Here is a 20057-nt window from a genome sequence, read left to right on the forward strand (position 1 = left end):
CTAAATCAAGGCCCTTCTAGATGTTCATTCCTGAGGTACTTACAAAGACTCAATATATAAAATAACTAATGAGAACCTACTGTATAGCACAGGGAACTTTACTCAGTGCTCTGTGGTGACCTAAATGGGAAGGAAATCCAAAAAAGAGGGGATATATGTATATGTATAGCTGTACAGTAGAAACTAACACAACATTGTAAAGCAACTATACTCCAATAAAAATTAAGAAAGAAACTAAAACAAACAAAAAATATATAAAATAACTAAAAGTGATGCAGACTTGGGCAGTTTGCATTTTCTTCGTTAACTTCTGTCCAGTGATTTCTTCCCTTGTCCTTGGTAAAGTCTCCCTTAAAAGTGTGTTTTACTGTGTTTCTCTATAAGCCACCCCCCACCTTGTTTTCTCACAACCAAATTTCCTGATGAAGCCCCACGCTTCCCTTCCCCACTTCCTCACCTCCTATTCATACCTCAGCCCACCTGGATCTGGCTCTTGTTCTGCTGAAAGTGCTTTCCAGAGGTCACTAGTTGCCAAAGACAGTGGGCACTTCTCCTTCCATGTCTTGCCTCACCTTTCCATGACATTTGACACTGCTCTCCATTCCTTCCTTCTCGAAATTCAACTCCCTTGGCTTTTGTGACCCTGCTCTCCTGGCCCCTTTTACTTCTCTGGCCACCCCTTCTCAGTCTTCTCCCTCTAGCCTCTCACATGGTGGCCTATACCAGGGTTCAGCCTTTCCTTGCTCTCCCTGGGAGGTGTCATCCACACCTACGGATTCTTCGCAAAAATTAAACTTTTATCCCCAGCCCAGATCATTCTGCTGAACTCTGGGCCCATATGTCCGGCTGCCCTCAGGTGCCTCAAACACGGTCCAAATTGAACTCTTGTTTTCAACCAAAACCGCTCCTTTTCATGTCACCGCCATCTCTCTACACCTTAGCCAGAAGCCTGGGATTCATTCTCAATGTCTCCCTTTCCCTCAAATCCCACATCCACTAAGGATTTTACAAATTGACATCAAACTATACCTTTAGATGCCAGCCCCTTCTTTCCATCCCAATAGTCATTGTTTTAGTTCCTCATCTCGTGCCTAGACTTTTGCAGTACTCTGGTCACCCTCCAGAATGATGCCTGAGAGGTCTTTCCAAAAGCACAAAACCCACTTAAGGGATCTCCTACTTCAAAAAGAAATGGAAAAAAAAAAAAAAAAAAGAAATGCTTTCGGGTTAGCTTCAGGGCGGAGGTTATTCCTAGAAACTGGGAAAAACCGGAAGGCGGCGACTTTGCAGCAAAGAAGTCCTAGACCAAGGGGTTAAATCAGGCCAGTCCAGGCAGCATCCCCTACGCCTGGATGACTGGTCTGGGCCTCGCGGACTGCTCGCAGCCCTCAGGGCAAAAGGCTTCGGTGCGACTCCCCGCCGCCAGGTGAGTCCAGCCAACGCGCGGGCTTTGGGGCAGACGGGCGGCCGCCAGGGGGCGGAGTCAGCCTGCCCCGCCCTGCTCGCGCGCCTGCGGACCAGCCTCCGGTCACGTGACGGAGGCGCAGGTGAGCGCCGCTTCCGGGGTTGGGAGACCACATCGCGGCCGGCTCTGGCTTTCACTTGGTTGGGTGTGCGGGAGACTATGGCGTCCTCCTCGGTCCCGCCGGCCACTGTACCGACGCCGACAGCGGCTTCCGGCACAGGTTTCGGCTTCGCTTCCAAAACCAAGAAGAAGCATTTCGTGCAGCAGAAGGTGAAGGTGTTCCGCGCGGCCGACCCGCTGATGGGCGTGTTCCTGTGGGGCGTAGCCCACTCGGTGAGACCCGGCCCCGGCCCCGGCCCCGGCCCTGGCCCCGCGGAGGCCCTGTCCGAACGCCTCAGCTCCTCCGGGCTTGTCTGTTTCCAGGCTCCCGCCTCCGGAGCCCCTAGCGCTGCCACTTTTCCCCCAGGCTGTCCTGGTCCCTGCCCACCTACCCTCAGGTGTTTCACCCCGCGTACCTTCTCGCTCTAGACCTTTTTTTTTTTCTTTTTAACGTAGACTTTTGTCTCTCCCTCCGCCCGTTACTCCTCCACTCTGGTTCCATCTTCCCCAACTGAAATCCAGCTCCCTGCCTCCTTCCAGTCAGTTCCAGCCTCAGGCCACGGAGACCGGCCGGGACCCGGCTCCGTCTGGAAGGACATTAGGGAGAGTAGCTCTTCTGGCTTGGTAGTGGTGAGGTCTCCGGTGAGAGTGTAAGTGTAGAAGGGGAGCGGAGAGGGTAACTGGATGAAGGGAATCGTTCACTTCTCCTTTGCACTTTGCTTTACAGCCGCCGTCCGTGACTTTGGAACCTTGGCTTTGGGGGAAGCTCCAGGCTTCCTGGACCTTCTAATCCTGCATGTGTCCCTTCCTTTCCCTTCCAGAGGTACAGCATTTCAGAGAAGCTACCCCACCCTGAGCCTAGTGGTTGCACTTACTCAGCACTTAATGTATGTAAGCCTTTGGTCTTAATTGCAACCCATTGCTGGCTGGAGTAATGGTATTTGGTGTAAGTGGGGGTCATCTTTGACCAAAGATCTGGCTCAGGAGCTCTGGTCATGGGGACATTATGGTGGTGAACTTTAGAATCAGGGAACTGCTGTAGACGGTTGGCCTGGGAATCCGGAAGAGGCCAAAAGAGGCCAGCTCATGTGCTTTCCTGAGGATACCTCAGGTGAAGGAAGCACAGCCATTGCCCCCCTTCCCTCAGATCTGGATTGGAGGGATGCAGTGACCTTGAATGTGACAGGCAATATTTTAAACAAAAATTTTTTTTTTTAATTTATTTTATTTATTTATTTTTGGCTGTGTTGGGTGCGCAGGCTTCTCATTGCAGTGGCTTCTCTTGTTGCGGAGCACAGGCTCTAGGCATGCGGGCTTCAGTAGTTGCGGCACGCGGGCTCAGTAGTTGTGGCACACAGGCTTAGTTGCTCCCCTGCACGTGAGATCTTTCTGGACCAGATGTCGAACCCGTGTCCCGTGCATTGGCAGGCGGATTTTCAACCACTGCACCACCAGGGAAGCCACCAAGCAATATTTTAAAAACTCAACTTCCTTGAAACATTATAGTCATGGTAGTGCTGTGGAGGTGGAAGGGAATGAGGAGGAATACAGTTTTTGTCACATTTTTATGTGGCTTAGAAAGTCATCTGGGGGTGTGTCACCTCCCTTTTGCATTTGTGGCTCTGTGGACTGCTCCCAGCTCAGTCTAAGGCACTTGGTATGGGCAAGGCTGATGGAGGTGGGCTGCCTCTGTTATGACTCATCCATCCATCCCTTTGGGAAGCTTAAGGAGGGTTTTCCTTTGGTAAGGATTGGGGAATTACACATAAGACCTGCGTCAGCTTCCCTAGGTATATATACTTTAGCCCCAATACCCCATCCTCCAGCCAGCACACATTTACTTCAAGGGTCTGGAATGGAGAAATTCCTTGAACATATGTCTTAGTGATGATTCAGCCTGCTTAACAGCAGGTGGCGAGGAGGGGGCATGAAGAACTGTAGCTGAATTTTAGGCTGGGAATCTCTAGTGGCTTTTTTTTTTTCTGGAGGAATATGTTCTGTCCTCCTTTCCTACTGAGAATGAGAGGAGCTGGGTTTCCATTGCAGTGTATGGGATTTAGGTTAGACTACACTTCATAACCTCTGTCGAATGATCAAGTAAGGATAGGCAAGGCATCTGTTTATTCAGTTAATAAACACTTCAGGACCACTGTGGGCCAGATATTGTGCTAGCTAGGCACCTGAGTGATGCAGATGACTAGAACTGGTCCTTACCAGAGCTCACAACCCAGGTGGGGAACTCACGTAAACTAGAGGTTAGAGTCAAGTGATAAGGGTGCGTGAAAGATACTATGGCAACAGTGGGGAGAAAGCACATCTCCTGGGCATTTCTTAGTGCAGGATCCCCCTTTCCACCCTGAATTAGCAGACTGCTGATTCTTGGGGCTGAGGAGAGCATGTGATGCTTGCATCCTTTGGGCTGTGGGTTGGCTTGACTTCAGTGAACAGATGCCTAATGAGCTCATATCCTTTGCCTGCCTGCATTCCCTCTGAAATCAGCTGTTTTTCTTTTATCTTACACCTAGGCAGGTGGGGACCTACTACAGAGAACTGGGTCAGAGTGGTCTGGAAGGACTGGTCCTGTTTGTAAGGAGATGCCTCCTTCAGGATATGGACGTTTCATTCTCGCTGCTGTCGACCCCTCAGAGTCCCCTTAACTCTCTTTGTACTTTGAAAACGCCTTTTGTTTCCAGTGGAGCATGGAACTGTTTGTCTTGAATGTCTTGAGTCTGCTGAGGGTATTTTTTTTCTCTAGAATTTGTCACAGCTTTAAAAAATAGTCCAGAGTTGCTTACAGAGTTTGCCTAATATAAAATGACTGTTGTGAGCATGAAGTTCCACGGGGGCAGGAGTGTGAGGGGCTGTGTGCAAGGGTTGCTTACTGCAGGCCTTGGGCAGCAGAAGATGGCAGACGCATACTCTCACCTTTGTCAAGCATATGCATAACCAGTGTTTTTAAGGGAATGAGGTTTGAGTTGCCCTTTTCTGACTCTTGCCCAGACACAGCGTATAAGTAGCTCTCCAACCCCTACTCACTGCCTTCCTGTTCTTGTTTTGGCTTATCAGATCAATGAGCTCAGCCAGGTGCCTCCCCCGGTGATGCTGCTGCCAGATGACTTTAAGGCCAGCTCCAAGATCAAGGTCAACAATCACCTTTTTCGCAGGTATGTGGGAATCCCCACCCTTCTCATGTCAACCTTCCTAGAAAAGAGAATAAATAATTTTAAGAGTTAAGATTGAATGAGTTGAAGGTTTTAGATTTAGAAGGCAACTTACAAGTTGTTATTGTATTGTCTAACCTTCCTTCCAATGCAGAAATTCAGTATTTTGTAAAGAAACAAACCACTAAAGTAATTTCCAATGTTCCTTACACCCTTACCTATGTGTACTAGTTTACCTCTCCTCTAGCCTGGGGATTCACAAAGTAATAAATACGTTTAGATGCCATTACCATTAGTTTCTGAGAGGGACTCCCTGAAAGAAATACCTGAGTCCTGTAAGCCCTCCTAGTATCAGAAGATGCCATTCAAGACCTATTGCTTATTTAGGGATGTCTCTGACTTGCTTGAGATTTGGAAAATGCTGCTGTTTGGATGGGCAGTAGATCCTGGTTCTACTTAAGCCGCTTACCAGTCATGTGACTTCAGCAGGTCACTCAACCACCCTGAGCCAGCCTCCCCTTCTATAAAATGGAATAATACACCTTTAAAGGACCTCACAAGGGTTTTATGAGGATCAAATAAGGTAATATGTGTGAAGGTGCTTTATAAAGTGTCAAGCCCTACATAAATATAAGGTAATATTGTTACTTTGTTTCTTATCTTGAAAACCCCTATTGCAGGGAAAATCTGCCCAGTCATTTCAAGTTCAAGGAGTATTGTCCCCAGGTCTTCAGGAACCTGCGTGATCGATTTGGTATTGATGACCAGGATTACTTGGTGAGAGTCCATTGGGTGAGGATAGTCCTTTCTCCCTGACAACTGGGGAATCCTTGGGACAGTCATGTTTGGAGAAATGAGGGCCTTCACAGGTATTCTTTACTTTTTTGTGGTCACAGGCATCTAAAAAATCTGAAGAAAGCTATAAACCCTATCCTTGGGGGGAAACGTAGATACATTAAAAATTTTGTTTTCAATTTCATTTAGTCCACATATGGACACCAAATTTAGAACCCTTGCTCATCCTCTTATGTCAAGATTTTATCCACTTTCAGGTGTGTTCAGTTGGCCACTGTCCTAGACTTGCATCTCTATATAAAGGGGAGGAAAAGAGCTTCTAGCCTATTCTGTGTCCCCAGGTGTCCCTTACCCGAAGTCCCCCGAGTGAAAGTGAAGGCAGTGATGGTCGCTTCCTTATCTCCTATGATCGGACTCTGGTCATCAAAGAAGTATCCAGTGAGGACATTGCTGACATGCATAGCAACCTCTCCAACTACCATCAGGTCGGGTCTCTCTCCAGCCTCGTTCTTCCCCTCCCTACTCATAACTCAGCTCCAGAGCACTTGGGAGACTTCCTATCCCTCTTCCTCCCTATAGCCCATTTTGTTCCCCAAGAAGCATTTGACATCATACTTTTGAAAACAAGGCATTTCAAAAAGAGAGCCTCTGCATACCGATTTGTGTTTGATTAAATAGAAGAGTTTGTGTTCCTTCTCATTTGGCACTTCTAATCTAAAACCACTGTGAATTGATAGTTGCATAAAGGGTACATGTAGAGCAAAGTATATAAACTTTAGACTAAGTCAGAATTAGATGAAGTGTTAACACCAAATGTACTATCAGGAATAAATGCAGTCTGGGGAGAAAACCAGGATAAGTGCACAATTGGGATAGATTGGAGGAGGGAAGCCATGATCATATCCAGCCCTAAGTGGGATTAGGGAAGCTATTCTGTCCGATCAGATGAATTTGGAATGTGAAGTTTCTGGACTATTTTGGGAGTAAAAACATGCCTGAATATCTTTCTACTGAAGAAAAATCTCACCAAAATCAATGCGCAAGGAATAAATGAAAGATTCTAAAAGAGTTTTTGGTTATTCAACAAATATTTGATGTCTGTTGTTATTAGTTCTTATGTTAGGCAGTAGAGAAAGAGGTGAATGAAATGGCCGTGGCCCTTGAGTTTCTCTTGTTCTAATGGCAGAGACCAGTAAGCTAGCGTTAGTTAGCACACAGCAAGCTGCGTGCAAGGAGTAAAGGTATCTAGGGGATGCTCTGGGGTGGCAGAGGAAGAGCATCCCAACTCACCTGGGGCAAGAGGTGCACTTGGTAGGCTCAAAGAGAGTTTTTTAGAGGGAGTATCCTAGAAGTTGATTCTTGCATGACTAGTAGGGACCAGCCATTGGACAAGGAGGAAGAGAGCACTCTAGGCAAAGGAAAACAGCACTTGTAAAGGCACCGAGCCATGAGAGAGCTTGGTGTTGTGGAACTGCAAGAAATTCAGTGTGGCTGGGATAAGGTATTGCGGAAAAACAGTTAGGCAGGAGCCAGGCTGTGAGGGTTTTATAAGCCACACAAAGAGTTTGGGCTTTATCCTGGAGGTGGTTTGCAGGGGAGTGATATATATGTTATTTAGAGATATCCCCGTGTCAGCATTTTAGAGAATGGATTGCAGGAGGGAAATACTGAGAGTGGAGATACCAGTTAGGAGGTAATTGTAATAGTCCAGGTGAGAAATGACAAGGGCCTGGAGGGATGATGCAGTGGAGATGGAAAGGAAGACCTTTGGGAGAATTGTGGGAATTAAGGCAGAGGCGCTCCAAATTCCTGCTTAGGGATAACTGGGTGCCCAGTGACCAACAGTTGGGGAGCAGAAAAAGAAACAGGTTTTTGGAGGAAGACAGTTCGGATTTAGGCATGTTGAGTTTGTGGTTTCTTCAGTTCATGCAGATATAGATGTCCCATAAGTGGTTGGGGTATGGAGTTTGGGAAAGAGGACTAGCTTAGAAGTCTAGATTTCAGAACTATAGGTGAATAGATGGTAATTATCACCATGAATGTATTATATTGGTTTGGCCAAAAAGTTCGTTCGGGTTTAAGATTATGGATGTGTAGAGTGAAATGAAAAGAAGATTGAGGAAAGAGCCTTCAGGAGCAAGAAGAGAAAAGAGCCCATAAAGGAGACTAAGAGTTGTCCGACGCTTTTTTTTTTTTTTTAACGTGTTTGCTAGGTTTAATTCAATAGCTATACACACTCCTGCCTTGTAAAAATAACAGAATGCTCCTCTCAAAGTTACATAGAGACACAAGTTAGCACAAGTTAGAGACACAAGTGAGCACAAGTTTGTTGTTTTTAATACAGCTCTACAAAAAAGTTGGCACTAAATGCACATAAAAGAAGTTTTAAGGCTTAATAAAAATACAGACTAGTAACTTCTCAATACAGCTTGGAGGCTGAGAACAGGATGCTAAGAGTTAATGAATCTTCCAAATACAGGCAGTCCCCAATGTATAGAGCATTTTCCAAATACAAATGGCCTCCTCCATCAGGTTCAAAGGAGCAAAAACTTTTTCTTCTGCTCCTCCCAGTGACCAGACTACCCTGGCTCTCTAAAGCCATGCCCACAGCCCCAAGGAGGGAAACAAGGAGGGAAGATGGGAACAAAAGTAAGGCCACGTGGTCACTGCTGCCCAGAGGCTCTGCTATGGTTGTGTTTTCCTCCTTCCCCCAGGCCTCTATCCCCAGCTCTGAAGTCCCTGCTAGGGGACAGATCTAGAGACCTCTTCCCCTCATGTGGCTGACGGTGAGGCTGAGACTGAAGCCCCAAGGGCCAGCACCACGTCAGGGTCTTTTTGGCGAGAGCTGTCAGATGCTTTTAATGATTTATGCCCTCCTGCATTCCACACAGGATTTGAGGATAGAGAGGAGTGGTGTGATGGGAGCTCAGGGTGAAGAGAGTTTTAAGGAGAGGCTGGTCAGTAGTATCAAGTGCCAGCCAGTTAAAATATGATGACGACTAGATACCCATGAGATTGGCAACTGAGGGATTTGAGGCAGTGAGGAGTAGAGAAATTTCAGAGGAGAAATGAGGGTATAATCTGATTTCAGTGGTTTGAGGTATGAATGAGAGAGAGGAAGTGGACTCATGGCTGACTAATTTTCTAAGAAGGTTGGCTATGAGGAGAAGTAGGCAGCAACACTGAGGGAGATTGTAGCATTGAAAGAGGAATTTTTTTTAAGAATCCAGATTATAGACCATCTTGCAAACATTTTTACTGTGGGAGTCTAGCCCACCAAAAAACATTGGTCTAGATCAGTGGTCCCCAACATTTTGGGCACCAGGGACCGGTTTCGTGGAAGACAGTTTTTCCACTGACCGGAGCTGGGGCCGGGATGGGGGCGGCGGATAGTTCAGGCGGTAACGCGAGCGATGGGGAGCTCGCCTGCCGCTCACCTCCTGCGTGCGGCCCGCTTCGTAACAGGCCGAGGACTGGTACCGGTCCGCAGGCCGCGAGTTGGGGACCACTGGTCTAGATAAAATCATTTTGTTGATGTAATTTCTACTACTGGTTCTGTGACTACTTGCATATAAAGAGGGATAATAACACGTACCTTTCCCCATCTCAAAGAATAATAAAGACGAAAGGAGAGATGGCGCTTTAAATTTAAGAGACATTATACACATGGGATAAATGAAAGGTGATGAGGATTCAGAAACTGCATGGATACCAGGGGCATCTTTAGAAAGTCCCCACACCACTTCGGACCTTCTGTAACCTCTCTACTTGAATCCCTATGGAATAGTAGCATTTGAATTCCCATCCCTGAGCTGCTCAGCCTCTTCCGCTTCCTTCCTCCCTTCCACCCCAGTACATTGTGAAGTGCCATGGCAACACACTGCTGCCCCAGTTCCTGGGGATGTACCGGGTTAGCGTGGACAACGAAGACAGCTACATGCTTGTGATGCGCAACATGTTTAGCCACCGTCTCCCTGTGCACAGGAAGTATGACCTCAAGGTAAGGAGAGGAGGTGAGGGCTGAAGGGGAGGCTCCTGATGACCTGAGGGTGGGGAAGGGCCAGGGAGGGCACTGGATGATTCATTTTAAAGGAAAGAAGGCTGTGGGTTTGAGGACTTGTCTTAGGAGCTGGGTCCTGACTGTTCTTTTAGCCACGTCTGCTGACTTTGTCTTTGGGTCTCTCCACAGGGCTCCCTGGTGTCCCGGGAAGCCAGCGATAAGGAGAAGGTGATATAATTTTAGTTGATAGGGTGAGGGATGGGGGAGGGCAGGTCAAAGGGACCTTCTTGGGATAAAGAGGTAGGGATCCCCAGCTGTTTATTCTTATCTTAAACCACCAAAAAGAAGAGAGATGTAAACTTTCCCTGATCCAGGGATTGTTTGGAAGGGGCAGTGGGAAGAGCTTCTTTGGCACTGGCATGGGTTAGTCCATGTGGAAGGTTTGGGGATGTGTGAAAATGCCAGACTTCAAGAGCAAAATGCTTACCAGCCGCCTCCCATTCTGAGCTCTCATATTCAAGCAGCTGTTTTTGCTGCAGAAGAAGAAAGAAAAGTCAGAAGTCAGAATGGAGGTTCTGGACTGAAACCATAGGCAGAAAGTAGTGGGATGTGATTTGGGGTACAGCCGCAGTGGCTGGGTCTGGGGAAGCCACCAGAGGTAAGAACAGGCTCTGGGCAGCATCCTAGTATGAAGTCAGATGAGAGATGGGCTGTAAATCTGTCTCCCCTAGACACCCCAGAGTCAGAGACAAAGCCCTACATAGAGCAGGGTTTTCTGAGAGCATGGGGTAAGGGCTGTATTCCCAAGATGTCCCTTTACCTATTCTCAGGTTAAAGAATTGCCCACCCTTAAGGATATGGACTTTCTCAACAAGAACCAGAAAGTTTATATTGCTGAAGAGGAGAAGAAAGTCTTTCTAGAGAAGCTAAAGAGAGATGTGGAGGTGATGGTTGGGGTGCTGTGGGAAATGGCTTTGTGTCCCTTTTTTGCTCCCCACAAGGCAGTTGCCCATTCACAATACGAGGGAACTCCCCCCCTTCCCTTTGGGTTCTCTGCATGTAGGGGAGTTGGGTATGAGTCATGAAAACCCTCTAGAGGGGACCTATGGAGGGGGTGGCTGGCTTGAGCTAAAAGAATGATCTTAGATACCCAGGACAATTAGGTAATAAAGGGCAATGGTATACTCCCAACCCTCAATTTTTACACTTCTTTTCCCCAGGAGGGCCCCGGAAAGTCAGGGATGGAGGTATGAGGGTGGTGCCTGGGAGTGGAGAGGGAGATCTGGGGCTTCTGATGTGTCAGTGGGGTCTCAGTTCCTAGTGCAGCTGAAGATCATGGACTACAGCCTTCTGCTGGGCATCCACGACATCGTTCGCGGCTCTGAACCGGAGGAGGAGGGGCCTGTGCGGGAGGAGGAGTCAGAGGGGGATGGGGACTGTGGCCTGACCGGACCTCCTGCTCTGGTGGGCTCCTATGGCACTTCCCCTGAGGGTATCGGCGGCTACATCCATTCCCACCGGCCCCTGGGCCCTGGAGAGTTTGAATCCTTCATTGATGTCTATGCCATCCGGAGCGCTGAGGGTGAGAAAGAGCCTGGTAATTTTAAGGGTGGGGAGGGTGGTCCCTGGAGGACAGAGACCAGGGTGGTGGGTGGAGAGGCTGTTTAGCTTTTCACAACAGATCTGACTGGTTCCTGGGGAGAGGGAATTGGGACTGTACTTGCTCTTCATTGCTGGTCTCTCTCCCCAGGGGCCCCTCAGAAGGAGGTGTATTTCATGGGCCTCATTGACATCCTGACACAGTATGATGCCAAGAAGAAAGCAGCTCACGCAGCCAAAACTGTCAAGCATGGGGTGAGGGTTCTCTAAAGCCTTTCCTTTCTTGTCTTGACTATTCAAGAGCCTCTTGTGCCAGAGCAGTGGGGTGGCAGAAGGATGAAGGGTTAGGTATGGAAATGATCTGGAGTGGAACTGAGAGTGGGGAGTCGGGGAGGGGTGCGGGGCCTGACACCATGTTCCATACCTCCTCTCACAGGCGGGGGCAGAGATTTCTACTGTCCATCCTGAGCAGTATGCTAAGCGATTCCTGGATTTTATTACCAACATCTTTGCCTAAGAGACTGCCTGACTCCATGGTGACTGCTGCTCTGTGTTGCAGGTGGTGGGGTTCTGAGAGGCTTGGGGGAATTGTGGATATTCTGGCCACTACTTCTGCTCTTTCTCTTTTGCTAACTGCAGGCTACAGGCTCCTTCCATCCAAATAACTCAGTCTTGTTGAGTAGGCTCTTCCTGGCCCTCAGAAATACATTGTCCTCTCTCCTCTTCCTTTCCTTCTCCCTTCCCCTCCAACAAGTCTGCTTGCTTCATTAGAGTGTTACTGTTGACTCTCTCCCAAGTGCCTTGATCTTTGTAAAATGTCCTGTTGTTTCCATAACATAGGAGGAGCTGGGGGAAGGGTGTTGTTTGCCATCTTCAGGACCTGACTGGACAGATGGACCTGGCTCAAGCTGCTACTCTGGATGCACTTTGCTGTGTGGGATGAACTAAGAGTGTCTGAATTTTGCTGATAACTTTATAGAGCTCACTGTGGCACACTTCTTTCCCGGTAGGCCCTGGGATGGAAGATTTTCAAAATACTACAGATGTGGGTGCAGGCATGCACACATACGATGGGATATGGCCAATCTTATGCGGGTGGGGTGGAGAATGGTGGGCGGGCTGGCAGCTCATGGAGGTGGGACCTGTGAGGACTCTTGTGATTATGCAGGGAACTGGAGGTCTCTGTTGAGGGTTGACTACTCTCCAGTCTCTTCCCTCACTCCACGTTCACCCCCACCAGAGATGGCCACAGTGTTGAATCCTGGGTGAAGGTGTTTCACTGTTGCTGCTCTTCACCAGGACCTCACATCCCTCCTGGAGCTGGAACCCTTCATTGGGGGTGTGGCCAGTTCTGGAGGCTGGGAGGATGAGCCAGGGGTATGAGGTTCACTCCCCACGTTAAATTCCCTTTCTTCATGTCTAGCCACCCCTAAGGTTTTAGACCCAGCAGAAGGGAATATCTCTACCTGGGTTAACCCTGGTTATTTCAAGAGAACGGAAGTCTCACGTGTGGGAACCTCCTCTACTCCCTGGAAGTGTGCCCCTAGCATACTTCCTTCCCCTCTCCTTCTCAAACCCTTTTTCCAGTTGGATTTGTTATTCTGTTCGTCTTATACTGCTACTGTGTCTCTCAGGGGACAGATGGCCGCCTTTGTCATCTTCACTCTCCACCCCCAGAGAGGAGTCAGAGCCATAACCCGGCCCCCTCCAAAGATAGTTGAGTTAAAACGTGATATTCTCAGAATGTAGCAGACCCTGATGAGCTGAGATAGTGCACTCCCTTCCCCACAATGCCCTTGGGGCTCAGGCAGCCGTTCTTCTTGTGATCCTACATCCCCCCTGAGGCTTCTGCACTTCTCTAAAACATAAAGATGGGCACCAGCAAGTGGCCTGTGGGGTACAAAGACTCTTGCTCTGTATCTGCCTGGACTGATCTGTCTCACAAGAAGTCATGAGGTCATAAAGGAGAATTCCTCCTGCCCCTGCATCTTCTGCTCCAAAGGAAGTGACAAGAGGAGTCCCTAGTTAAGGATTAGAGTCCCTATAATATGTTCCTGTCAGGAGGCTGATGGATCTTTTTCATTCCAACCATCTACCTTTCCCCTGTTGAATGCAATAAAACTCCATGACACCAGCAACTGTTGTTCTTTAGAAATGGGTTTTCTGACCATGTGGCTGATGTATCATAAGCATTATGGTCTTCTTCATTTGTTGCTTCTGTTTTTTTTCATCTTTTTTGTTTTATTAATTAATAAAAAAGATCTTGTGTATTTACTCCCGTTGCTGTCACTATATAGAAAATAAATTATTGAATCTGAATTCCTTCACAGAAATGCCTCTTCTTTCCCTCTCGCTATTTTGGAAGCTTGGGCTTACGGATGCGGAGACCAGATGAAGAATTCTGATTGGTCTTTAAGGTGTTGGTCCCTAAGGATGTGGGTTTCAAGATAGATGGCTGTGAACTTAAAAAGGTGTTGAGGAGTGTGCATGGGAATGGAAAACATTCCCCAATTTTGTGGGAGTTAGCTATAGGGGGGCCAGGGACAGCTGAGATGATGTGACGCTCCTTCTTCCCCCAGAGTTCTGGGCTAGATCACACTCCCATCTCTGTAAAGGTGAGCACCAAGCACACATGAGCTAAAGGAGAAGGAATTCAGTGTTCCCGCAGGCTTCCTGGAAAGAAGTCCTCTGGAGGGCAGGAAGAGTACAGCAGGGTCCTGGGAAAGTAAAGAAGAAAGTGACCAACCATCCAGATGGAGAGAGAGTAAAGAAAAGGGGGTGGATTATCAGAAGTTGCTGCCAGTCTGGGAGATCCATCCGGTACTGCTGGCTGAGGAGGTCTTTTGGCTGGTGGAAAAACCTGGCTTGATGTGGCCCCAGGGAAGTGAGTTGGACTGGGGGCGGAGATTGCTCTGATGTGGGAAGCAGAAGAGAGAAGAGCTTTTTTTTTTTTTTTTTCCTTTGAGAGTTTTTAACTCTATTTCAACCATAGACTTGATACTACCATCACTCCAAGCATTAAAAAAAAAAAAAAAAAGTATTCACTTCTCATTCTGCACCAGCCTCAGTATCCCTGTTTGTGTAAAGAGAAAAATCAGAGACACTTACCAATACCCATCTGGGAGCAGGTTTTGCGGGGTCACAGAAGGTAACAATCTGGGAAGAGGCAAGCGATGAGGCAGGGGATTGAAATAGTTTAGTCCTGGACTTATTTTTTAGAACCAATGCTTCTTACTATGACTCTTCTTCCTACCCCATATTCCTCAAAGGCCTTTCTAGAAAAAGGATCACAGAGAAATTGCCCTCTCTTCCCCATCTACGTAAGCGACACTCCTCACCCACCCATCCACCACTAGCTCCCAGAAGCTGCCATGAAGCTGGCTGGGAAAGAAAAGGGAGAGGGCCCCCTCCCGGGAGGGGGAAGCGAGAAGGGTGGCGTCTCTAAGGGATTTAACCTCCCACCCTCTGTTCCACGATACCACCCCAAGCCTCCAAAGATTGGGACGGCGCCTCCATTTTTGTTTTGGGGCAGAAGAGCAGGGGCTTGTGGATAGAAGGGGTCAAAGGAAACGGTGATTATCACCCGTGAAGGGGAAGGGGGGTGCTATCCTCCTTCCTTCCCTTTCCCTCAGTCTGCACCCCCTGCAAACTCCCCCCCCCCGCCCCCCGCCACCTTCTCGGGGTCTCCCCCCCACCCTGGTTGCTAAGGCCCAGACCGTCATCCCAGCAACAGCCTCAGTCATGTGACCGGCAATGGCGGCGCTGACAAGAGGTAGGTGAGCCCGGCGCCCCCCACACCCGCCGCGCGCCCCCCGGGCCCCGCTCACACCTCCCCGCGCGCCCTCCGGTTCCCCCTGCGCCCCCTCCTCCGCCTCCTTCCCCCGCGCGCGGCGCCGGGGCCCCCTTCCAGGCCCCCCTAATCCTCTTTCTGTCACCCTCCAGCCTTGGCCTCCATTCGGGGGTTCTGGGGCCCGCGATCGGGCCGACATCCACCCCACCCAGCTGTGGGGCTGCGGGGGCTCTGTCGAGCGGGGGATGTGGGAGGTGGTTCCGGGTCGGGTCTTGCAGGAGGTCGTGGGGGGAGGGGTGGAGATGCCTCAGTTGATGCCCGCAGGGACCCTGGCCCTTCCTGGCTGCCCCTGTCCGGCGGCCTCTGTCTGGCGAGAGGGACTGGCCCCGTGTCCGGCCTGGGTTGCCCCAGAGGAATCGGACCCAGCATAAACTGTGGCCCCGCCTCCCTTTTCTGTGCCATCAGGACTCGGAGCAAAGGACACCTAGGTCCTGGCTTCTCTCTGATGGGGAGAGGGTGTTCCACCTGGATGGACAGTATGAGCCGAGGCTCTAGGGTTCCAATTTCACTTTCTGAATCTTGAGGTGCATCTGGCCTTGAGGGGACTATGATGGAGGCACAAACGGAGAGCTGCTCCCCTATGGATCAGTCAAGGAATTGAGGTCACACTAATGGCCCTTCTTTCTATTTGGGCTGCATTTGGAGGTATTGTAGGGATAGCTCTGTAGCTGAACACGGCAAGACTCCGGGGAAACATCAGGCTGCTCCAGCGGATCCCTCTGCCTGAGCCCCACCCCTCCCTAAATGTAGCCTAGGTAGCTGGCAGGCTTGGACTTCGCGTGCTGGGTTTAAAAGGTGACAGCGAGAACTTTGTTATTGCAGGGGCTGCTGCCACTTCGTTGGCATTCCAAACAGACTCCAGCAGAAGGGACCGGGTTAACTCTCAAGGAAGGCTCCCTAGCAATAGGGGCTGAATTATTCGGGAATGTGGAGCAGGGCGAGGAATTGGGGAGCAAAGGAAATATCCTTGTCCTTGTGATCTGAGGGAGGTGGCAAAAAAGACCTCTATGTGTGTGGGCTTTTCCCTTCCAGACTTCTTTTATCCGTGCCCCTAGGCTTTCTTAAGAGCCTCAGAGCTGAGGAAGAGGAAAGTTAGCATGCTGAAGTTCCTTCTTTAGCGACTTGGGGAGTGGCTGGGGATGGAATTCTGCAAGAGACAAGGAGAGGAAATGAAAGAGGAGTTTTTGTTTCTGGGCTGACTGGGGAAAATGGTAACATTTGTCATCCTAACCCAGTCCCACCCCCCCACTCCCCCTGCCCCAGTCCTGGTCAGCTGAGTGTGGAAACAGAGGGATTTCTGCTGCTCTCATCGTCCATGGGCTTTCCAGGTATCTGCCTTTCATGGGAACCTCAACTTTCACCTTTAAATTGGTTGCCTCTATTCCATGTTCCAAGTAATCCCATTCTCAGTAACTTATACCCAGATTCTGTCTCTGTTAAGTGGGCTGCTGGGTTGGGGCTTGTGGGAATGGGAGAAGGGGTTTTTCACTTTCCCTCCTTTCCCTTTCCACCCACCAGGTCACACAACCTACAAGTAGGGAGCAGGAACAGAGAGAGAGAGCCTGCATGCCAATTCCAAGCTCTTCAGGATCAAAGTGAGCGAAAAGGAGGGCAAAAATCTCCCTTCCTTTTACAGAACCCACTTCTCACCTGACGTGGGGGGAGGGGCAGGTTGTTTCTGTGATCCTGGGAGCAGTATAGGAGAACCAAGATTGATGCTTGGCTTGGATGATAATAAAGATATAGAAGCTTTCTTGCTCTTCAGTGGGTGCTGGAGTTTGAAAGATAAAAGGAAACAGAACATGAACTTGGGGGAGGAGTTGGGGGTTGACCTCTGAGTGAGTGGAGATAATATAGGGTCGGAAAGGAAAGGGAAGTAGGAGGCACTGATATTTGTCAAATGGGGACCCCCCCACCCTGAGTCCTTTTCACCCTGGGGGCAGTGTCGTTCGTCCTGTCCAGAATGGCAGCCTGTGGAGGCACCTGCAAGAACAAAGTGACTGTCTCCAAGCCTGTGTGGGACTTCCTCAGCAAGGAGACCCCCGCCCGGCTGGCCCGGCTTCGGGAGGAGCACCGTGTGTCCATTCTCATAGACGGCGAGACTTCTGACATCTATGTCCTCCAGCTTGCCCCCCAGGGCCCTCCCCCAGCCCCTCCCAATGGGCTCTACCTGGCCCGGAAGGCTCTCAAGGGGCTGCTCAAAGAGGCAGAGAAAGAGCTGAAGAAAGCTCAGAGGCAGGGGGAGCTTATGGGCTGCCTGGCTTTGGGGGGTGGAGGGGAGCACCCTGAGCTGCACCGCCCAGGCCCGCCCCCTCTCCGAGCAGCCCCACTCCTGCCCCCAGGGGCACGGGGGCTGCCCCCCCCTCCTCCTCCCCTGCCCCCTCCTCTTCCCCCCCGCCTTCGGGAGGAGGCAGAAGAGCAGGAGAGCACCTGCCCCATCTGTCTGGGGGAGATCCAGAATGCCAAGACATTGGAGAAGTGCCGGCACTCGTTCTGCGAGGGCTGCATCACCCGGGCCCTGCAGGTGAAAAAGGCCTGCCCCATGTGTGGCCGCTTCTATGGGCAGCTGGTGGGCAACCAGCCCCAGAATGGGCGGATGCTGGTCTCTAAGGATGCCACACTCCTACTACCCAGCTATGAGAAGTACGGCACCATCGTCATCCAGTACGTCTTCCCGCCCGGTGTCCAGGGGGTAAGAATACCATGGCCTGCCCTTACCCTTTGGTTTTCCCCGCGCTTGTTCTCTGGCCTAGGAAAACTGGGTGAGGGGGAGTACGTTTGTTAGATGTGATACAGTCTTGCTGTCTCCCGGTATGCCTTCCCACTCAAGTGCCCTGGAGCTAGAGGCCCCCTTGAAGCCTAGCTTTTCCATCCCCATGACCCCAAGGCACCCGTGAAAATCAGGTATGAGAGAAAGGAATTGAATTCTATTTCTTTGATGAACTTGGATGTTGACATCTATTCTTGGCAGAGGTGAAGTCTGTGGAGATGGTGGCTCAGGTGCAGACAGGCACGGTGGGAAGGGTCTGACCTCCCTTAACAGTGCTGGGAGCGTTACTCCATTCCAGATTTATGAGAGGGAAAACCTTGATGACAGTGGAAGGTTAAAATAGGAGCGGTCAAGAACCTAAAGGTGTCTTCCTGCTTGACAAAGAGTAATGTCCAGTTCTGGTTTGCAGAGTGATGAGGAAGCTCTGAAGGAGAGTAATAGAAAAATAGAACAGCCTAGACAGTGGAAGATGCATTGGGAGTGTTTTCAGGTGGAGAAGGGAAGGCTGAAAGACAAATTATTCTCAGTCTTCACATTTCTGCTGAGTTATCTGGAGAGTAAGGCCCAGCTACTTTTGAGAATCCATTTGTTGCTGAATTGAGGCTTGAGGGATTGGGACAGCAGAAAGAACCTCTTAATGATGAGGATTTTGTCTGGAAACAGGCTTCTGCTGCCCAGACCCTAGAGTTGCTCCTTCCCTGGAAGGCTGTCGCTGCTCCATCAGCATTAGCTGGGGGTGTACAGCCAGAAGGCTGGCCAGGATGACCCTTAAGATGCCCAGCTGCTCACTGCCCACTCTGCCTCCCCCGCCCCAGGCTGAACACCCAAACCCAGGAGTTCGGTATCCTGGCACCACACGGGTGGCCTACCTCCCGGACTGCCCTGAGGGCAACAAGGTGCTGACCCTGTTCCGCAAGGCATTTGACCAGCGTCTCACCTTCACTATCGGCACGTCCATGACCACAGGGAGACCGAATGTCATCACCTGGAACGACATCCACCACAAGACCAGCTGCACAGGGGGACCACAGCTGTGCGAAACTCCTTCTTCCCTTCCCTTGGCTCCACCCCTTCTCCCCATTTCTCTCTGGGAGCCTCCTAACTGGAGAGGACCACCCTCAAACTATTCAACCATCTTGCCTATCCCCGTTTCTCCTATAGTCATCCTGGTCCTAATGTGCCCAGCTTAACCTACAAAAATAAGCAGAATTGGGCTCAGTTATCTTGGGTTTGGATAATCTTAGGGAAGGTGGGGAGGGGCTAGAATGGGGCACCAGAATGAGGGTGAGCCTGGGGGTAATATGAATAAGCCTGAACGGCTAACCCTGACCCTCATTTCTCTTTGCTCCCAGGTTTGGGTACCCGGACCCCACCTACCTGACCCGGGTGCAAGAGGAGCTGAGAGCCAAGGGCATCACCGATGACTGAAGGACATCCCCTTTGGGAGGCCCCTGCTGTTCTCCTTCAGTAGGACCCAGTGGGAGCCTCTGTTGTCTCTCCCTCTGCCCCCCTCATCACTCAAGTAGGGGACTGTCTGACTGGGGAAGGGGTTCAGAGAAGGAGGGGCGATCCCTTCCCCAGTCCCCCACAGGCTGAGTGCTTCAGTGCAGTGTGAGCCACTCCCTTCTGGCAGAGTCTGATGTCCCAGGCTCTGCTCCCCTCCTCCCCATGTACATACTCCCAGTCTTCCTGCCCCCTCCATTGCCCTTGGCTTTTTCTGGTTTGTGATGTGCTCCAGTGACTAAGCTGAGAAAGGACCTGGGTGGGGAGGAGAGGGTCTCTTGATCCCCCCCCCCCATACTGCTCCACTGCTGAATTTCTGCGCTGGGAGAGGGGTCAGGCTGCTGTGAGCCCCCGTAGAGCCGGCCGCGTGTGTTCTTCAGAAACAATTCCCCTTCTCCCTTAACCTTGTCCCTTCTCTCCTGTGTCTCTGTCTTTGTCAGTCTTTCTCCCACTCTTCTCTGCCCCCTAGAAGGAGCCTCCTTACCCTGTTCTGGAATCGCCGCCAGACTGTAGCTTTTAATTTAATAAAAATAAAGTAAAATATGCAACTCTCTATGCCACACCCGTTCTGTTCTGTGGGCCGGGGTGGGGGATGGGGGGTGGGGTGAGGAGCTGGACCTGCTGAGAGGGAGAAGGGGGTGGTGATCGGGAACTCCCTGGGCGCCTCCCCAGGCTCTCTGCCTCCAGAGGGCCTGGGAAAACGGCATGTACTTAGTGGGCTCCAAGATAAAACTGCGAAGCCTTGGATCGTGCTTCGACAGCGGAGTCAGGGTTAAGAGGGGTTTGTTTGTTGCTGAACTACGGTTGCAGAGAAA

General features: G+C 50.3%; 2 protein-coding genes across 11 annotated transcripts; both read left to right on the plus strand.

Moving 5' to 3' along the window:
• Positions 1 to 1516: 1516 nt before the first annotated feature.
• Positions 1517 to 13438, plus strand: PIP4K2C (phosphatidylinositol-5-phosphate 4-kinase type 2 gamma). Of its 3 annotated transcripts, none has more exons than XM_082350251.1 (11): positions 1517 to 1798; positions 4631 to 4728; positions 5406 to 5502; positions 5862 to 6005; positions 9374 to 9520; positions 9710 to 9748; positions 10351 to 10464; positions 10835 to 11102; positions 11271 to 11374; positions 11556 to 11678; positions 11960 to 13438. In XM_082350251.1, the coding sequence occupies exons 1-10, from the start codon at positions 1625 to 1627 to the stop codon at positions 11634 to 11636; spliced, it is 1266 nt and encodes a 421-aa protein (XP_082206377.1). In that variant the 5' UTR covers positions 1517 to 1624; the 3' UTR covers positions 11637 to 11678; positions 11960 to 13438. The 3 variants fall into 3 exon arrangements, with proteins under 3 accessions (XP_082206377.1, XP_082206376.1, XP_082206375.1); XM_082350250.1 differs by having other exon boundaries at positions 11556 to 11655; XM_082350249.1 differs by having other exon boundaries at positions 11556 to 13438.
• Positions 13439 to 14483: 1045 nt separating this feature from the next.
• On the plus strand, positions 14484 to 19795 carry DTX3 (deltex E3 ubiquitin ligase 3). Of its 8 annotated transcripts, none has more exons than XM_082350256.1 (6): positions 14493 to 14891; positions 16205 to 16297; positions 16488 to 16564; positions 16932 to 17661; positions 18555 to 18772; positions 19092 to 19795. In XM_082350256.1, exons 3-6 carry the CDS (start codon positions 16536 to 16538, stop codon positions 19165 to 19167), a joined length of 1053 nt encoding a protein of 350 aa, XP_082206382.1. In that variant the 5' UTR covers positions 14493 to 14891; positions 16205 to 16297; positions 16488 to 16535; the 3' UTR covers positions 19168 to 19795. The 8 variants fall into 8 exon arrangements, with proteins under 8 accessions (XP_082206378.1, XP_082206379.1, XP_082206383.1 ...); XM_082350255.1 differs by having other exon boundaries at positions 16233 to 16297; XM_082350258.1 differs by having other exon boundaries at positions 14494 to 14891; positions 16233 to 16297; positions 16913 to 17661.
• Positions 19796 to 20057: the final 262 nt, after the last annotated feature.

Source organism: Balaenoptera borealis (genome assembly GCF_965194805.1).
Source record: "Balaenoptera borealis genome assembly, chromosome: 13".
NCBI classification, from domain to species: Eukaryota; Metazoa; Chordata; class Mammalia; order Artiodactyla; family Balaenopteridae; genus Balaenoptera; species Balaenoptera borealis.

Coding starts and splice junctions, on each gene's coding strand:
- PIP4K2C (XM_082350249.1), top strand. CDS start 1,625: ATGGCGTCCTCCTCGGTCCCGCCGGCCACTGTACCGACGCCGACAGCG. Junction 1,799..4,630: donor TGTGGGGCGTAGCCCACTCG/GTGAGACCCGGC, acceptor TTGGCTTATCAG/ATCAATGAGCTCAGCCAGGT. Junction 6,006..9,373: donor ACCTCTCCAACTACCATCAG/GTCGGGTCTCTC, acceptor CTTCCACCCCAG/TACATTGTGAAGTGCCATGG.
- DTX3 (XM_082350252.1), top strand. Junction 17,662..18,554: donor TCCCGCCCGGTGTCCAGGGG/GTAAGAATACCA, acceptor CCCCCGCCCCAG/GCTGAACACCCAAACCCAGG.